The 19,378-nt window shown below is 31.1% G+C and overlaps 1 protein-coding gene across 4 annotated transcripts in view; it reads right to left on the bottom strand.

The window, feature by feature from the left end:
* Window positions 1–19,378, bottom strand: part of Tei (irregular chiasm C-roughest protein teiresias) — a 166,228-nt gene that overhangs the window by 109,812 nt on the left and 37,038 nt on the right. For all 4 annotated transcript variants that reach the window (XR_012479155.1, XM_074242514.1, XM_074242512.1 and 1 more), the window contains exon 2: window positions 1,611–1,649. Coding sequence is in view for 3 of the 4 variants with exons in the window: in XM_074242514.1 (XP_074098615.1) it covers window positions 1,611–1,649 (39 nt within the window). In the remaining variant the exon portion in view is untranslated. The remainder of the gene's footprint in view (window positions 1–1,610; window positions 1,650–19,378) is intronic.

The raw sequence follows: 19,378 nt of genomic DNA, 5'->3' as shown, positions 1-19,378 counted from the left end.
GTTGATCAATTTTGAAATTTTTTTAAAAATACGCTCAGAAGAAATTAAATTTTCAAAAAAATTGCTTTTTTCAATTTTCTACTTATAGCTTTTTTTAAATGGTCCAAATTAAAAATTTTTTTTTCAAAATATTTGATTTTCTCACATGATTTCAAAAAAAAATACAAAACAATTTATCAAAGTGTTTTCGTATACAATCTTTAAAATTTAAATCTTATATTTCTAAATGTGTGTACTTTTAGATTTTTTTAAATTTTTTCCTTTAAACTGACAAAAAAATATCAAAAAATGATGGAAATCAAGAATTGAAATTTTTTCAAATTGTCCAAATGGGCATGAAATTTTTCGAATGTAGCTCTACTTCTTCTATTAAAAACAATATCCTCTTATTCTAACAGCCCCGAACAGTCTACAAATTTATATCATCAACTATAACATGATTTTTTTCATCATACTATCATTTCCTCTCTATAATTATTTTATAATAAAATCACGAAAATAGCGTTGTTTACTATTTTTAAATATATGAGTCGTCTTTTTATAAACTTATTTACAGTTTCAGCTTATCTTTGAATTCATCCAAGGTAATTGCTTGAAAATCTTCAAAGTTTTATTCATATTATTCCAGAATTGCAAAGAATTGTGAGCGCAAATTCTAAGTAAATTTCACTATTCGTACTAACGTAATAGATAGATTTCTATAGTCTACTGAAATATACTTTTTATCTTTAAATAATTATCAAGAAATAAAGTGCTAGGATTATCCATAGACATGTATACATTGTATAGTATACGGAGTGTGCAATATTATTTCGAATGAGTGCTTTTTCACTAAATTCAATAAGCTGTAAAAGCTAACTTCGAGATATACTGTTGGAACAAAGATAAGTGTATTAAAAGGATTTAGTATTTTTATTCCATAACGTCGGCTTTACTTCGTCGGTGAGAGTAAATTTTACCGTTTTTAAATTAATAAAAATACTAATTGAAAATATATTTTTGAGTTGATTGTTAAAAAAATGAAGAGAAGTATGTATTGTCTCTGGAATCAGATGTCCTATATTTATTCTTTGGCTATCCAGAAATACGTAGTACTGACTGCGTTTTCTCTGACTACGCTTCAGATGAATTATGTAGTTGAAAATTTAAAAAGCAAAAGAGACTGATACATATAATACTAAACACGTATTTTTATGCGTACTTGCGCTTACGTTCATTCATTACTTATACTGTTTGAATACTGAATACCAAGTCTGAATTAGCTGCATACACTCATTACTTTTTCCCTCACAATTTTTTTTGTGCTATCCTATCTGCTCTCTGCTTCTGTTATTTTTTATTCTTTTTAATCATTTAAGTTTCATGTTTTGGAGTTTTTCTCATTTTTTGACATACCTACTAATAAATGCAAATACTTGTATACATACTACACATCAATGCTGATTAATCTTTTAATAAACGCTATTAGTGTGTTAAACGAAAGAAAATTAGTATTTAAAATAAACAGTTTTCATTTAAATAATGTTTAAATATTTTTCTTTGCAATAAATAAGTATTGTAAATTTTTAATTAAATTTAAATTTGTTCAATAACATAAGAATTTGCCTTACCTCCTTTAGGTAAATCGGTAGAACCACGCTGACCTAAACCTGAAACATTAAATAAATAATTGATTAATTATTGGATTGTCATGAAAAAAAAAAATCTTTTCAACAGAGTAAAAATATAGCAATTTGTTTACTTAAATATAATTTATGTATATTCGTAAAAAATAAGGATAATTTACATCTCTACATGGAAAAAAAGCACTAATGATTATATACTAGGGTGTGCCAAAATTCAATTTTCATGAAGAACCTTTTAAAATTAGAATTTTGAGTTCCGCTTTTGGCAGGAGCTGTGTTTCGGCATTTACTAAGATATTTTGGGGTGAAACGATTTATTTGATTTTCATAGAATTTTTTAACAGGAGTTTAGTTTGGGTATTTCGAATTTTGGCCGGAAGTGCCCAACTAAATCTCCTGTTAAAAATTCTATGAAAATCAAATAAATCGTCTTACCCCAAATTATCTTAAGAAATGCCGAAATACAGCTCCTGCTAAAAGCGGAACTCAAAATTCCAATTTTAAAAGGTTCTTCACGGAAATTGAAATTTGGCACACCCTATTAAATAATCTGTTCAAATATGTCCTGTTAAAAATATCACATATCAACAGATTCGGTAGAATCTGGCGCCAAGTTCCGTTCTCAAGCCAGACTACCGAGTGTGTATATACCGTAAGCAGAATCGCTTTTTGAGGTTACAAGTTTTTTTTCAAATTTAATTTGATTTTTTTTTTATATGATATTTTATAATAGTAGTTCATGCTTTTTATTACGCGTATTACTTGATTATTATCAATTATCTTTATAATTTCTATTTAAAATGATTAAAAATAATCAGCACAAACTATAGCGACCCAGATTTTTAGATTTTAACTTTTTTCTTATGTAAAAAGCGGACGGCCAGAGACTAAATAATATAACGATGCATGCTAATCTTATAATAGATGGGAAACTACAGTGAAAAAAAGATATTTGACAGCTTGCAATTACACACGCCAGGCGGCGCAAGAATAACTTTTACATGAACTATAGCTTAAAGGGGATAGTTTGCCACCGGAAATGTATTAAATTAAAATTGTCAATTTTTATTATAATTACAAAAAAAACTGAAATCCGAACAAAAACAGTTTCACTGTAAAAAAATCGTGCCAAGTCCACGTTCATAAGACTATTAAGAAAAAAAAATTTTATTTCTTTACAAAAAGATATAAAATAAAAAATTAAAAAATCCAAGTAACCGATATGGTTGTATATGATTTTCGAAAATTAAAAAAAAATTTTTGTAAATTTAAAAATTAAAAGAAACAATTTTAGAACGTACTTGGTGTGCGTTATTGTGTACTTCAATTTTTTTTTAAGTGTCCTAGTAGATACAATTTAGGAATTTCATAAAAAGTGAAATATTTCGTAACTACGCACACTAAATACGTTCCAAAATTGTTTCTTTTAATTTTTAAATTTACAAAAATTTTTTTTTAATTTTCGAAAATCATATACAACCATATCGGTTACTTGGATTTTTTAATTTTTTATTTTATATCTTTTTGTAAAGAAATAAAATTTTTTTTTCTTAATAGTCTTATGAACGTGGACTTGGCACGATTTTTTTACAGTGAAACTGTTTTTGTTCGGATAATAATATCCCTCAGACAAAATTATTCCTCACTTGGCGTATTATTTGACGAGATCATTTTGTGTAAGAATCAATAATCTGAATATAACTGTCTGAAGATAGAATTAGATACGATATTTTTAGCAGGCCCATATAGGAATCGCCAGAGTTGAACGCCGGGGCCAAGCTTGCGCCAATACTGGGGTACCAAGCTTGGTGTCCCAGTCTTGGCCCAAGACTGGGTAAAGTAGCCTCGGCCGTTTCTTCGGTAAACCAGCCTTGGGCCAAGCCTGGGTAGCTCAGCCTTGGCCGATCCATGGCACGCCAGCCTTGGGCCAAGCCTGGGTAGCCCAACCTTTGCCGATCCATGGCACGCCAGCCTTGGGCCAAGCCTGGGTAGCCCAGCCTTGGCCGTTCTATGGCACGCCAGCCTTGACCCGGGACTGGGTAACCCAACCTTGGCCGATCCATGACACGCCAGCTTTGGGCCAAGCCTCAATAACTAAGGAAAATATTTGTAAATTTTTAATTAATTTTATTTGATTGGAATAAATATTTAAAAATATCATCACCATAAAAAAAATAATCAATATAAATAACTAACCGTAAAAATCTACCTCTAAATAGATTTGGCTTATAAGAATGGTAAGCTTTAGATCGACATGTCGTTTTAATGGCGTAATGGGTTAGGCGTCGGCTTGCAAGCGCGCGGCTAGGGTTCGAATCTCGATTCCGTCAAATACTTTATTTCTCTACATTAAATCGGGTAAGTCTTAATAAGTAATTACACGTCACAAACTTGCGTTAGTACTACATTGAAACAGAGAATCGCTCATTTAATTAAGATTTCCTACTTTTTAAAATTAATTTTGCAGATTTGGGTAAGTTTGGCACACTCATGGTAACCAAGGCTGGGCCAACTCTGGGTCAACTTTGGGTTAACTCGGGGTAAATTCGGGCATACAAGCTTGGCCCAGTCATGGCAACAAAGACTGGGCCAAGTCTGGCATACAAAGCTTGGTCCCATGTTATCATTCCAGACTTCCGCCAAGACTGGGCCAAGTCTGGTATACAAGCTTGGGCCAGAGTTGTACAGAGTTGGGCCAAGTCTGGGGCAAGCTTGGGCCCGTTGTTCTTTCCTACATGGGGGTTTCCATCCTGCGAATAATCATAATGAATCTTTTTGCAGTTACAAGACGGACTTGTTTTAGTTACAAAACCTAGCTTGTAGACGGAAAAAAGAAAACTTGAAAAATTACATTATAAATAATAATAAATGTTCCGTCGTATTCAAAACTAGAAAAATTACAGTTTGAAATAACATTTTTGTAATTCAAACTTTGAATGTTAATTTTCAAAGCTTTCAATGTAAATATTACATTTTACAATGTAATTTTTATTAAATCTGTAGTACTTACAATCTGAAACTGTATTTTTTTCAGTTTTCATCACGAAGCGTCACGTTACATTATTTACTGTAATTTTTCTATTTCTCTTTTTTCCGAGTAACCACAGCAGAATCATTCCTGTAGCTGCTAAAAGCTAATCTTGTTACAGTTTTTAAAATAATTTGAAGTACTAAAAGATATAGTGTGATATTAATAATCAAAAGAAAAGTAATGTTCAGATGATATAATTGAGCTCAGAGAAATATCGAGGTATCATGATTATGAAACTCGAGCTAGGAATGAGGTAGGAGAATATCCGCATATACTGTCACCCTCAAAGGGTGAGCATCTTCAAAAATAGCCGATTATATTTTCTTGATTTCAATGACTTACAAAATATTTTTGTTAGTGCAACGGGAATAATCTTACTGCAAGTATAAAACTATTTTTACTACTGCTTCAAGACTAAACACGTTATAGCTGCAGGACTATTTGAGAGACCAGTTGTGAATAGGTACGTAATAACTAGATTCATAGAGAAGTAGAAAATTCAATTTGCATGACTCAATACGATTATTACAGCTGCTGTTTTTTTGCCTCTAAAACAAAATAAATCTCGAAACATTTTAATAAATGTTCAAAAATCAAAATGTCTCACGACTGTAAATTCAACGAATGTAACGTGATGAAATTTTAATTCCCATCATCTGATAGCTCTGATATATTCTGAATGTCACGCTCTCTCTATTATTTTCTATTATACGCAATATATTTTCAATATATTGGTTGTTTATAATTCGTTTTTTCTGCAGTGGACTATATATTTAAATAATCTCATAATGGTTATTAACGAAATAGAAACAAGTTTTTGTATAAAATTAAAACTTTATATCTAAATACGTATTATTTTATTTTATACAAATGCAGATAGTCATAAATTCGTTTAAAATCCAGAATTGCTGTCGGTATCCCTTCAAGCTTTGAATCCTCTGCGAGTGGTTTCACTCTCGTGAATCACTTTAGAAGAACAAGATTTGCTTTTCTCATTTTTTGCCGTTTACTTAAAAAATAAATAAAAAAAATTGTTAAATAAATTCTGCACTTGACGTGAATAAAAAGTCATTAAGCGATATATAGTAGACAAAGAACGATATTCTAAAATAAAGTTAAACAATAAATTCAAGTATTATTTGTTTCCAAAATATACCAATTTATTATTTTACTCATTATCTCAAGCTGCGGTAGTAATAAATGGACTTTTACTATATGTTCAACATTACTATTAAAATTTTTCGAGTAATCTCTGCATTGCTTTTATTTATTACTTGTACAAGCTTGCATTCGTACAACGATTAATAGTATTTGAATATTTACCAAGTATTATTCGCCCGCTACGCTAAGAAGTAATAGATGTTTAATGATTAATTATCATTTTAGCGATTACAATTATTTTTATGATTTATATTGGATGTATGACCATTTTTTTCATTAACGATTCGAAAGTAGTTATGAAGTCAATTTCTGAAGAAATCTACCTAAAAAAATTAATATGTATAGCCGGTAATGTTCAGGCTTAACAACGACAAAGTTCAGATGACGATAACAACTGTCCAAGTGGAAGGTTAAACGACCTATAACCCTGTTAAAATTGTCTCAAATTTTTTCTTGTTTTTTTATCTTATTTCTGAGTTTTAAATTTTATCTTCTTCTTTATTTTGAATTTCGTCTGAAAAAGGAATACAAAAGAATTAACCAATACAAGTCAAATTTCGTCATATTGCATTATACATTGACAAGTTGTAAATCAATTGGTTTTAGAATCCGATAATAAATCGAGAAAACAAATAAAGAAACATTTTTCTTCAACACTAAAAGTCACATATATTCATTGTGTAACAAGGTTAAGTCGTTCAACATTTTATATTGACAATTCTTGCTGTATCTGAAATTTGTCATTGTTAAACCTGAACATTATCGATTACCGAATGCTCCCGATTATACATGTAACTCTTTTTTTCCCAGATTTATTAGTGTGTGTCCTTTCATACAAAGTCCCTGGCTCTAGTAATAATTAATATGTATACACATCTATCTCTTTTACTCTCAATTTTTTTCTGCGTAATAAATTATTTCGAACTCAAAAATACGAATTGCATATAATTTTGAGCCATAACATAAGACATATTATAATACGAGTTTTATATGTATCGACATTCAATGGTTTTGCAATTAGGTGTTTCAAAAAAAGCTGCTTACTTGTATGTAAGTAAAAAATTTTTTAACGAATTGTTTTTTATTTTAATGTTACTCTCTGAGACTGCTCGATTGGAGTAACTATTATTAAGATGATAAATATTTTTATTTTCTGCTCAAACAACGTATAGTAATCAATCACTAATGAGACAAAACTTAGATATCCATTAGCTATAGATGAAAAAAATTGTATTACAGAAAGTATGAAAAAGTTTTTATGTGAATTATTGTCATTACATAGAATATTGGAATTCTTCCAGAGCTTAAGATACTCAATGCCCATGACGTTTTCAGAGCGCAAGACGACGACGTGCCACGAACAGGCGTCGGGATTGCAAAGGAAATGTCCAAAGTTCTTGGGCATAACGCAAAAAGTTCGGAGGGCAACTGCGAAATAAACGGAAAGTCTTGGAGAATGAGTTTGAAAACGGGTGCTGCTTCAAGATGTCGATCTAACCAATCTTTCCGTTTTATTATCGATCGATTTCCTTAGCACAATTTATAAAGTTTTCACTTTATACCTAATAAAAAGAGGATCAATAATAAAAAAAGCAAAAGAGGAATCCTCTAGCAATGCGAACTTTTTATTTCCTGAGATAATTAATTATCTCCACGTCATTTATAATTATAAACTAAGGAAGGCGCTATCTACCACCTCTAAAAGCTTTATATTCACATCCATAGTCTCTGAATTATCCTTTTCTCACGTTTTCTATCCTTTTTTTATTTTAGTTAAGCATTTTTAACAAACACACAGATACAGTGTTAATACCTTCGCTATATTTTGCGAACGTTAATGAAATAACTTCGAAACACTATCTGTTACTTTATCTATTGAATCTTCTGTCGAACTGCTCATTTTCTTTCTCGTTCACCCTTGCATTGAACATGAGACTGCCATTAAACGAATCCGCGGAATTCGATATTCCATGATATTGACGACTTTAGCATAAGACTTTTTTACTATAAAAAATCTAAAAAATACCTAAACAAAAGTTTTCTTCGATTCTCACTTTTCAGTTTTCATCATCGCTCTAATACATACTATCTTCAAACTTTATTAAAATTCTCATTATATTCCTTTTCATTTTTTTTATCTCTTCCCCATGTTTTTATCCATTTATATTTTTTATTTTTCGATTCTGTTATGATTATTCCTCATTCACATAACACTCAAGAATTTAAAAAGTTCACAAAAAGAATATACTCGAAAACTTTCATCCTATAAAATTTTCTTTAGTATATATTTGTGTTTATAGTAGAGTGACATTGAGAAAGATTCACCGATTGGAAATAACATTTTTCCTTTCGATTTCTAATATTAATATTTAATTGACAAAAGAAAAAGGGAAAAATGAACCGACTAATTTTGAGTGATGGGATTTATAATTAATAAATAATTATGCATAGCAAAAAAAAATAAAAGAAAAACTTTGTCAAAATTTACAGTAAGCTACTTTCAGAAGTTTAACAAAAATCTAGTTCAACTGTATTTTTTGTTTTGAAATCAATTATGAAAATACAAAACATAAAAACAATTGTTTATTTTTTTTACATCTTAAGTACACAAACTAGATTAAGAATCAGATAAGAGTTAAAGTATTTCTATACGACAAATTTATCCGTCACATAGTTCGTAACTCAATATTATGAGTTTTTTATTGGATTACTGAGATAAAACAGTATAAAACTATAGTCAACTTTCTCAATTTGAGAATATATGTATCATGTAAAACTTCAATGAGTAACTCTATGGAGCATGAATGCACAAGTATATGTATTTATATTTCATAACTATTACAATATTAAGTTTTGTGAAACGTGACGTTGAATAATTAACCGGTCAACATCACTTGATGTTATTTTCTAAAATTTTCAAACTACTGCAGAGTTGATTGAAAATAACGTAGTTAATAAAGGTCAAAGTGGACTCGAATATATTCAGCTGGAGGCCATTGAGTTTAGTAATTGGCGAGCGTTTAGCGATGTTTCGGTTCCCCAGAATATTGAGTATTTACGTAAATTTATTTACGTAAATTTTACAGGCTTTTCAATTTATTCCAACAAAATTTGAAATATTTCGGGCCTCACTTGGATCAACCACATTTTTTAAACACTAAAAAATTGTATTAACATATAAATTTATCAGAATCAAAGATCATCTTCAAAAATGTTGGGGCTGGATCAAGCCAGGAATCGAACTTGGATCGTTCGATTATATTTCAGACGCTCTACCACTAATACTACCAGATCCCATATCCACTCACTCTTTCTCGATGTTATTTATTTAAGACAATCCTTCCTTTATTAGACTTAATTTAATAAGTTCAATAAGTTTAAAAAAAAAATATTGCTTACCCGAGTGAAGCCAATTTTTGCCATTTTGCATAGAAAAAGTTTCTACGACGACACAGCAAATTTTACTGTATCAACATAGAAAATATTCCCATAAAACATAGTAAAACTTCCGATATTACCATAAGAAAGACGCTTACTCATGTTACCGGTCCGGGGATAAAATATATAAACGACAATGTATTTTGGAAGACTGGAACCTAGCAGGATAAAATAAGTGGCGACCGTAGCGACACCAAGCGTAATTTACTTAAACCGAGATTTGCTAATAGTTAATAAATCTTTATTTAAATGGAACAAATGAGTCGATTCATTTAAATAAACTAAAATGAAGTAATATTTGATTCAAAGTAATATATATTTAAATGAAAGAAATTTGTTAACACTATAAATATATTTTTGATTTATTTCAAATAAATCTGCGCATTTGAGTCGAACAACCTGTTTTCTCAGCGCAGCAAAATTTTTTTTGATTCAAGAAATTTTCTTTGTTGATTGAGAATAATCAATTTCTTCAAAAGAAATTTATAATTATACTCTTTTATTATTATAAATAATTTTTACGTAAGTTTTTAATATTAATACAAAATTATTAAAGAATGATTCTTTTGATGGAAAATTATTAGTGCTTCAAATCTCATGAAATTTTTTTTAAGTGAAAGATAGATTTTAAATTTATTTCTAGTCATAGAAATAGCATGTTGCAGAAAAACCTTTTTTATTTTTTGGAATAAAAATTTTTTTTTACGATTTTAAAGTTCGGTACGCTATTTTAATCTATCTTTAGACATTTCAAAAATTTTTTTTAAAGAAAAAATTATTTCACTACATTTTTGGGATACCCCATTTTGCACTTTCCTTCCGATATAGTAATGCATCTTCCTTTGTCATAGTAGTTGAAGCGCGTCGCCGACCGCAACGCTTCAATTTCAAATGCTAATTAGCCGACGAGTTTGTACTGACAGTTTAATGTCTTTACATGTATTCATCCCTTAATCCGGCTAGCTCGAGAAGGGAGTGTCTTTACTCAAAAGTCATCGGGTTCTACGTCAGTGTCATACTGAAGCATACTATTTCGTAACGACACTCTGTTTCGCATTGCAAGCTTCTATGCGAAGTTCAAACCTCCAAGATAATCTTGAGAAATATGGTATTTAAATTCCTATCATACTATAATTGCATCGTAGAATTAAACACTATGTGTATGAAAGCATTTATAAAATATATTTTAGGAATGTAAACATTTTTAAGTGCACTTTAATTATTTACAGGGCTATAGGTATCATTAATCGATTAGCATACATGAATCAACAAGAGTTGCGTCAAAAACTTGCTGATTTAGGGTGGAATGCCCTATGTATATTGGGCTGATTAAGTGTCGACAGCTTTCATACTGAGACCGAATTCTCTGAGGCTACGACATCAATATGATCCTTTATCCGATAACTTTAGTTTTGATATTAATTTGCTCAACTATGCTAACCTTCCTGAGGGCAATTTAAGATGCTAAAGCTCGTCAATAACTGAAGCTCTTCTTACCAAAAAACCTCAAACTCTTGGGTTTTGCTTTATTGACCTCTTAGCAGACATTGGGAATTTAATTACATTAAAAAATTAATACCTTTCCATGAAGAATATTTAATTACTTTATTCATGATTAAAAGGAAAAATTCTCCAGATGAATTATGTTGGATATCATATCCCTGTATTGTCTGGAATCTATTCATTTACTGATACGACAAGGATAGGAAACTCGAGCGTATCGAGGTAGATCGTTCGAAATCCGGAGTATAATTCTCTCATGGGCTGGTTCGCCATTGACTTCCGTGGGTGGTTGGTTGGAGCTTGATATACGGTGTGTATACATCACAAATAGGTGAGAGCATCGTAACGGGGTATAGATTACCGAAGGTGTCAGATACAATGCCATGTAATCAACGTAGCACTTCGCCAGTACGAAGTGCTACGTTTAATATTAAATTGCGTTACGGCTCTTGCGAACATCTTGCTTCTGTTTATATCACAAAGACATTACATAGTGTATTACGACGAGCTCCTACCGTTTTGTCTCTTGTGAATACTAGTTATCGACTATCCGAATCTTAAGTGTATACACTTCATGTTTTAGTACTGATAAGATAAACCGTTACAGCTCGAAATAGTTAAAATGTTATTAATTATTATTATTGCCTAAATATTAACGTAGATTAATGCAACGAGGTTATTTCCGTAAAGTAAATATAATTGCATGAAAATTCATTGATGTATATTCTATTTGAGGCCATCAATCCCCAAGGAAAGAATGTAAATGATAACATCTATGCACCGATAAAAAAGGTATTTTGAGCTCAAAAAAATTTATCTTCACTCAAGTAATTTTTTTAATGTTGCCAAGGAATACCGAAAAATTCTTTATTGAAATGAAACAATTTCTTGAATTTCCCAATTTTGAATTAAGATAAAAATTCATGATCGGATGAATGTTTATTCTTTACACAAAAGCAAAATCTCTTTAGTAAAGAGATTTTGCTTTTGAGATTTTGTTGACTCGACTTCGCCTCGGCCAACAATTACATATGATCTGAGACATTTCTTACTTTACTTCCCTAGGTGTGTAATATACTATAATCAAACTTTCATCAGACTTTTGAGCTTGAAGAGCTCTACTAATAAAATAAAAAATTACAAAACAGATGAAAATGTGGTTATATAATTTTCACAATCAATATATTATATGAAAAAATTCAAAAATTGAATATTTGCTAGAATTTATTTATCCATTTTCATGGAATAAGACTAAAATTTCATATTGTTAAACTCGTTAATTGAACGTATCTTTTAATTGGTTCAACTCCTAGATTGCTTCAATTCACTAATAGTTATCAATTAATACCAAACAGAATTTTTAGTTTAACAGTTTTCACAAACTGACAACTTGTGTTTCTAAAGTAATTTAAGAGATAAACAAATCATAAGGTACGTATAATAAAAAAGTTTAAAAAAAAAAATAATTTAAAATAGGATTAGAATTTTTAAACGCTCGAGATGGCAACTATCACTATCGGGACGGTAAGTATTATGATATTAAAGATTTTCAGCTATCCTTATGACATAAACATAATAAAACTTACTCAATAATGTTTCAAAATAGTAATAACTATTAAAGATAGTAACTATCCTCTTCTAAAAAGTTGATGGCCGGATGTCGTATCGTTTTACGTCACTTCTGTGACTATTTTATTCGGTTGTTGATTTGTCGACTGAGATAGTGGCGGGATTTTTAAAAGAATGAAGGCGAGCGAAGCGAGCGTGTTAAGTCTAGTTATATAAAAACGATAATTATTGTAAACTTTGATTTTTTCCGCGTATTGAATTTATTTACTAAATATCTTCAATAACGATTCTTAAAGATTTACACGGTCGAATCTCTCCTTGGGATATAGCTTTGACATTTATCGTCGTAAGTTTATCTAAGAATTTTTCATATTTATCATTATTTAAAAAGCAATAATAACAACTGAAAATAAATAAAAGCTCGCTTGAGGCACTGACAATGAGAGTAGTAGAATGTGACGTGAACTTTTGTTCGTTTTTTCAGTAGAATTTCCTCGAACGAACACGTCAATTGAAGGAAAGAAAGACGCACACAAAGCAGCAAATATCCAATTCGGTGGCTTCTGAGCTTTTATTCGTATGAATTTTTTTCTTTTTTTTTTTTTTTTTTTCTACCGGCAAGTTACCTTTGTAGCAACTCAAAGATTCATTTCCTCCTAGTTTGAGTCTTACTGCACTAAGTTACTTCTGTGTCTTTGTACAGTTATAACCAACCGAACAAACAATCTGGTGTAGCCAAGTCTGGGTTCATTGCAGTTCAAATGACATTCTGACGACTATTCAGCTCCAGCAAGTCTCACCAAACTTATCACTAGGTCGTTATTATTTCAAAGCCATTTACGAACTCAATCGTAACCTGAGAAGATGTAGAACATAAGATGCATTTGATGCTAGAATTTTGACAATGCTAAAAGTTTTATCTTCTACCATGCTATTTTGACAATTTCGACTGTTCGTATCCTCAATGTAACTATACATTACGAAAATTGAAAAGGCCAACAGTCAATTGCAAAAAAGGAAAACTGATTCCTTTTTCTAACTGATTAAATTGCTTAAATACGTAACAATGTATGTTCTGAATTACGTGTGACAATATTTGTCATATAGTTTATCACTATAGTCAACAGAAAATGTGAAATTTTAGACTTAACAACTGTTCTGATTAACGTAATTAAGTATAAAATTTCTTGCATTACTCAAAGACTTCACGAAATTAAATTAAAAAATTTAAACTATATGAGAATAAATCGTATAACTTGAGTTTTACGATTGGTTCAGTTAATTGCATATCGATAAATATAGTAAGTACTACATTACTAAGTGAATAAATTGAATTTGTAATTGGTTAAATATTAAAAAATATTAATTAATATCAATTTACGAATCTCAAAAATAAAGAAATTAAAAAAAAATTTTATGTGTTTTGACGATTTTTAAAAGACTTTCAATCGAAGAAAAATAGTTGTGATGACAATTGCGTCATACCACAAAATTATTATACTCAGCGTCTAATTATTATAAAAAAAATAAAATTTATGCCACAATAAAAATAAAATAATATAATTTAAAGCTTAGTTGACCAACTTTAATATTGTCACTTTGAAAAAAATTTAGGCCAAGCCATTCAAGTTATTCAATAAAGAAATCGTCAAAATGAGATTTTATTAGGTCTTTTGAAATTTTTAAATGGCTACCATTTCTAAACTAATCGATCGATTTTGCTCATCTTTGAACTCATTTAAGATATTTACCAAAAAAATAAGTAATGGCAAGGCTAATTCTATCCCATATTTATAACCTTTTGAGCTAAGATTATTTTTCAATCCTATTCGATGATATAAAACATAATCAAAAGAAAATTTTAGAAAGTTCCGCCATGAAGACAAATGCAATAGTATTGATTTTAGAAATCTATTACTACACGAAAAATTACCTCTAAACTACAAGTCTGTTGAAAATCAGTAAAAAATTTAGATTTTATTTAATCCTTTAATTTTTGTGACTGCTGTAATAAAAATCTTGTGATGAACTTAATATACTGGTTTAATTGTCCGTATTCATATACAATATCACAATGAATATTGCTAACTCAGAGACTAGAAAATAATATGACTAATAATAGAATGAATAAGAGAGATTATAAATATTGAAAATTTTTTCAACTCCTAACATTTATCAACATTAAATTAAATAAGTTAATTGCGAAAACAGTTAAAGTGTTAACTTATGTCACAAATTTTGTAGGAAAATAAATTAGGGTAATAAGTTAACATACTAAAAAGATTTATTTTTTTTTAATTCCTGACATTTAGTATTGTTTCCAGTAATCACCGCAATATGACTGGTAGGTTGTTATAAAGTATCCAATGAAGAATCACTCATTTTAATGCTATAATAATAACCATTTCATTATTATATATTATCCTAATTCTGTTTGGATAAGAAATTGTTTTTTGTCACAGCCATTTCTCTATTATTAATTAAAGTATTCATAAGCCACTCAAAGCTGAATTAGCATAACTATTGCAATAAAATCTCAAATCATCGTTATAGAGCTCAAAATTCCACAAACACCTGTTAACTAAGCTTGACAATGTGTTGTTTTAGTAAGATGAAACTGAGACAGTAGACCTGTGGATTTTAGAACTCGGCAAATTTGTTGGTGTCATTAAACTACGGGCGATGAATGTTTAATCTTTAAAACACTTTCTTAGCGCGTCTTCTGTGCAACCAAAAGACAAATAGAAGTTCTACTTAAGGAATAGCGTTGATTTTTATCTGTTTTTAACGAAAGTACATTTGACCACTCAACATTATATTTTCAGAGAATTCAAGTTTCGATGAACCTCTTACAATACTGCAAATCGTACCAAGAAGTATTTACTACTTACATAAATTACGGAAAGTAAATTTTTTGTGGTATAACTTCTATTTCTGCAACTAAAAATAAGACAAAAGAGATTCAAATATTATAAAACATATTTTTTTAGAGAAATTACTTTTATTATTCCATAATATACTAGAGAAATACTGCGAAAATTTGATTGTACTAAAAAGGAATATCTTTTTAATTTGTAGATTGCGGGCGAATTTAAATAAAAAAATAACATTAAATTATAAAAACGAATAATGAAATGTAGATTTAGATTTTCTTGAAAAAATTTTTTCATGCAGTAGTTGTAATTTTTATTCTTTTTCTTTAATTCCGGCTCTCAATATCCTCCGAAATTTCAACCTCACAATAGCAAATCCGCAATAACAAGCTTCCATGAATAAATGGACCACGTGATAAATCCAATTTCGCTTTCACGAGTCTTCGTATATTGTGTCTCTGTCTATCTACTTGGTGATCTTCTTCTTTTGTCCTTCTATGGCAGCCCTCCACATCTCGAACGTCATCAGTGGAGCCACGATTCCCCTGGCAACGTGCGTAATATCGACCCTGCGAATTCACTAATATTCTCATATAACTATGTCCACTGCTGAGTTATGAAACGTATTGTTAAATATAACTCTATTCAATGATAATAAACTTTGTTTTTATTTTTTTAGTTATCTAAACAATTGTTATTTTTAGACTTGTTTTACTTTTCTAAATATTATTTGTAAGCATGCATTGATAAATGTTTAGAAAACAGACATGTGTGGCTTTCATTAATCATATTTTTCGATTTTCGAGATTCTCTGTTGCTTTCGAAAATACAAATAGCACTGTAATTATGATACACTAGTCACAAAAATTAAGGGATATAAAAAAAATTCCAAATTTTTTGGTGATTTTCAGCGAGCTGTAACTCCGAGGAAAATGATCGCACAGAAAAAAAAAAAAAGCAAATTGTAGCTCCAAGTGTCTAGTTTTTAGATATGACCATGAAAATTTTTGTCATCGTCAGGTCTGGAAAAATCCTAAAAAAACTACTTAAAAAAATTTTTCGAAATTTTTTTCGTCTTAAAAAGGTCTACGGGCTTCAAAAAAATTTTTCGATTGTTTCGTTTAAAAGCTCTTTTAGTAGTAAATTTAATACCCTTTAATTTGACGTAATCAAAAGCCTGTACGATAATTTGCCGCGGAGTTATCGTCAATCAAAGCAAAAAGTTTTTTTGACTTTGGAAATCAATAACTCTGGAAATAATGACCGTATAGGAAATCGAAGGAGGGTTTTGAAAACTACACAATATTCTTTATAAGGGAACGTAAACCGCTTTTGAAGAAAAAATTTTTTTGAATTGAAAACTCGGACTGAAAAAAGACAAAAATTCGCATAATTAAGGATATTTGGATAACTTGGTATAACTTTGGATAAAATGGATGAACGAAGGATATCGTTGGTAATTTTTAACTTCAAAGTGTCCCCTAAAATCCCTAAGAAATTCAAAGCGCTGCGATTTTTTGTTCATAGTGCCCAGAAGCTTCAAATTCTGTGTTTTCGCAAAAATCACCATTATGAGCAATTTTGTGATTTTTATTCATTTTTCCATTGAAAAAATTTTTTTCAAAATTCTTTATTTTTCGATCAAAGAGATTGATTTTTCAAGAAATTTGAAAAAAAAATTTCAATTTTTTCGAAAATTTTTTCGAAATTTTCTCAATTTTTTCGACTGTTGTTTTACCGCCGGCATTAGCGTTACTCAAAGCGTACCACGTGGAGGTTGCTCGGTCGGATTTATGCTTCTCACACACCCGCGTGTGTGTGTGTGTGTGTGTGTGTGTGTGTGTGTGTGTGTGTGTGTGTGTGTGTGTGTGTGTGTGTCTTTGTCTGCGTGTTTGTCTGTTTGCAGCTGCCGAATGACCTCTGTACGCACGGCAGTAACTGCTCAGTACCGTGTATTGCCACCTCTGTTCCGAATCACAGCTCGTAAACGCTCTTGCATGTTGATGCATCGTCGAATATCACGTTGCGAAATTCCTTGCCAACAACGGAACAACGCTTGAGTCAACTGATGAAGATTGTGCAGTTGCGGATAGTCTCGCCGCAATCGACGCCCAAGCATGTCCCAAACATGCTCAATTGGGTTCAAATCAGGACTCATCGCTGGATGATTAAGCGTTGTTACGTTGTTGGCGCGGAGAAAAGTTCGCGTACGAACTGCAGTGTGAGGACGAGCATTATCCTGCATCAAAATGAACCGTCTTGCCCCCATGCGTGTGCGCATAGGCAGGACGTGGGCTCCAGAATTTCGTCGACGTACCTATCGGCAGTCAACGTCCCACGAACGATGACCAACGGGGTTCTGGTATTGAAGGACACGCCTGCCCACACCATGACTGATCCACCATTGAAAGCTGTAACTGGTCTCGTAAAACCATCCCGATCTCGTTCTCCACGACGGCGCCAAACGAGAGATCGTCTATCGCTGCCATGAAGACAAAATCGAGATTCGTCAGTCCATAATACACTGGTCCACTGTCTACGACCCCAATGGTGATGATCATGAGCATAGGCCAATCGGGCTCGGCGATGTCGTGGAGTGAGCATAGGCACGCGATTTGCGCGTCTAGCGCGTAGTCCTTGCTCTCGAAAGCGATTTCGAACCGTCGATGCCGATATGTGTTGTTGGGGAGGACGTTGTCGACGATTGCGAAATTGATGAGCGATCGTGTGGGCATGCGCAGTAGGGTTTCGACGAACATCTCGAATGATAGCTCGATCATCACGCTCGGTAGTGATTCGTAGTCTACCTTGACCCGGACGACGATCGTAACTTTGAGTCGCGTTAAATCGGGCATAGGCCCGACTGATAACGGACTGGCTCACTCCCATAGAAGCTGCTACTTCCACCTGACTGTAGCCCTCTTGAAGGAGGGTAACAATGTGAGCCACATCTGTGGCAGCTAAATGTCGACGAGGCATATCAAAAGGTGCTTATCAAAGAAAAGCTTACATAAAATTCACGTAAGGAATTTAGGCTAAAAAAAAAACGTAAAATTCAAGTTTTGTGTGAGGAAAAGCCGAACTCCGCGGGGGGTATATCAATTTGTTTTTATTGAATTTTTAAAATGAGATTTAAAACTAAGGCAGTTGTAGCAGACAGAAAAAATTGAGTTAATTTTTTTGACAATAGTGAAGCATTCTGAAGACGATAAAAAAAAAAATTTTTTTTTTTAATTTTTGATAAAAAAATTTCGAAAAAATTGAAAATTTTTTTTTTTTTTTCAAATTTCTTGAAAAAATCAATCTCTTTGATCGAAAAATAAAGAATTTTGAAAAAAATTTTTTCAATGGAAAAATGAATAAAAATCACAAAATTGCTCATAATGGTGATTTTTGCGAAAACACAGAATTTGAAGCTTCTGGGCACTATGAACAAAAAATCGCAGCGCTTTGAATTTCTTAGGGATTTTAGGGGACACTTTGAAGTTAAAAATTACCAACGATATCCTTCGTTCATCCATTTTATCCAAAGTTATACCAAGTTATCCAAATATCCTTAATTATGCGAATTTTTGTCTTTTTTCAGTCCGAGTTTTCAATTCAAAAAAATTTTTCTTCAAAAGCGGTTTACGTTCCCTTATAAAGAATATTGTGTAGTTTTCAAAACCCTCCTTCGATTTCCTATACGGTCATTATTTCCAGAGTTATTGATTTCCAAAGTCAAAAAAACTTTTTGCTTTGATTGACGATAACTCCGCGGCAAATTATCGTACAGGCTTGATTACGTCAAATTAAAGGGTATTAAATTTACTAAAAGAGCTTTTAAACGAAACAATCGAAAAAATTTTTTGAAGCCCGTAGACCTTTTTAAGACGAAAAAAAATTTCGAAAAATTTTTTTTCAGTAGTTTTCTTAGGATTTCTCCAGACCTGACGATGACAAAAAATTTTCATGGTCATATCTAAAAACTAGACACTTGGAGCTACAATTTGCTTTTTTTTTTTTTTCTGTGCGATCATTTTCCTCGGAGTTACAGCTCGCTGAAAATCACCAAAAAATTTGGAATTTTTTTTATATCCCTTAATTTTTGTGACTAGTGTATATAGTAACAATAATATACTTTAGAAACTATATTTTAGAAACTATACTAGAAAAATGTTGGTTAAAATGAATTTTTT

Source organism: Cotesia typhae, unplaced genomic scaffold (assembly GCF_013202065.1).
Source record: "Cotesia typhae breed Kobodo isofemale line unplaced genomic scaffold, CoteBio_Ctyphae contig_4, whole genome shotgun sequence".
Classification (NCBI taxonomy): Eukaryota; Metazoa; Arthropoda; class Insecta; order Hymenoptera; family Braconidae; genus Cotesia; species Cotesia typhae.
Note: the sequence above shows the minus strand (reverse complement) of the source record. Positions and strands in the feature narration are given on the sequence as shown.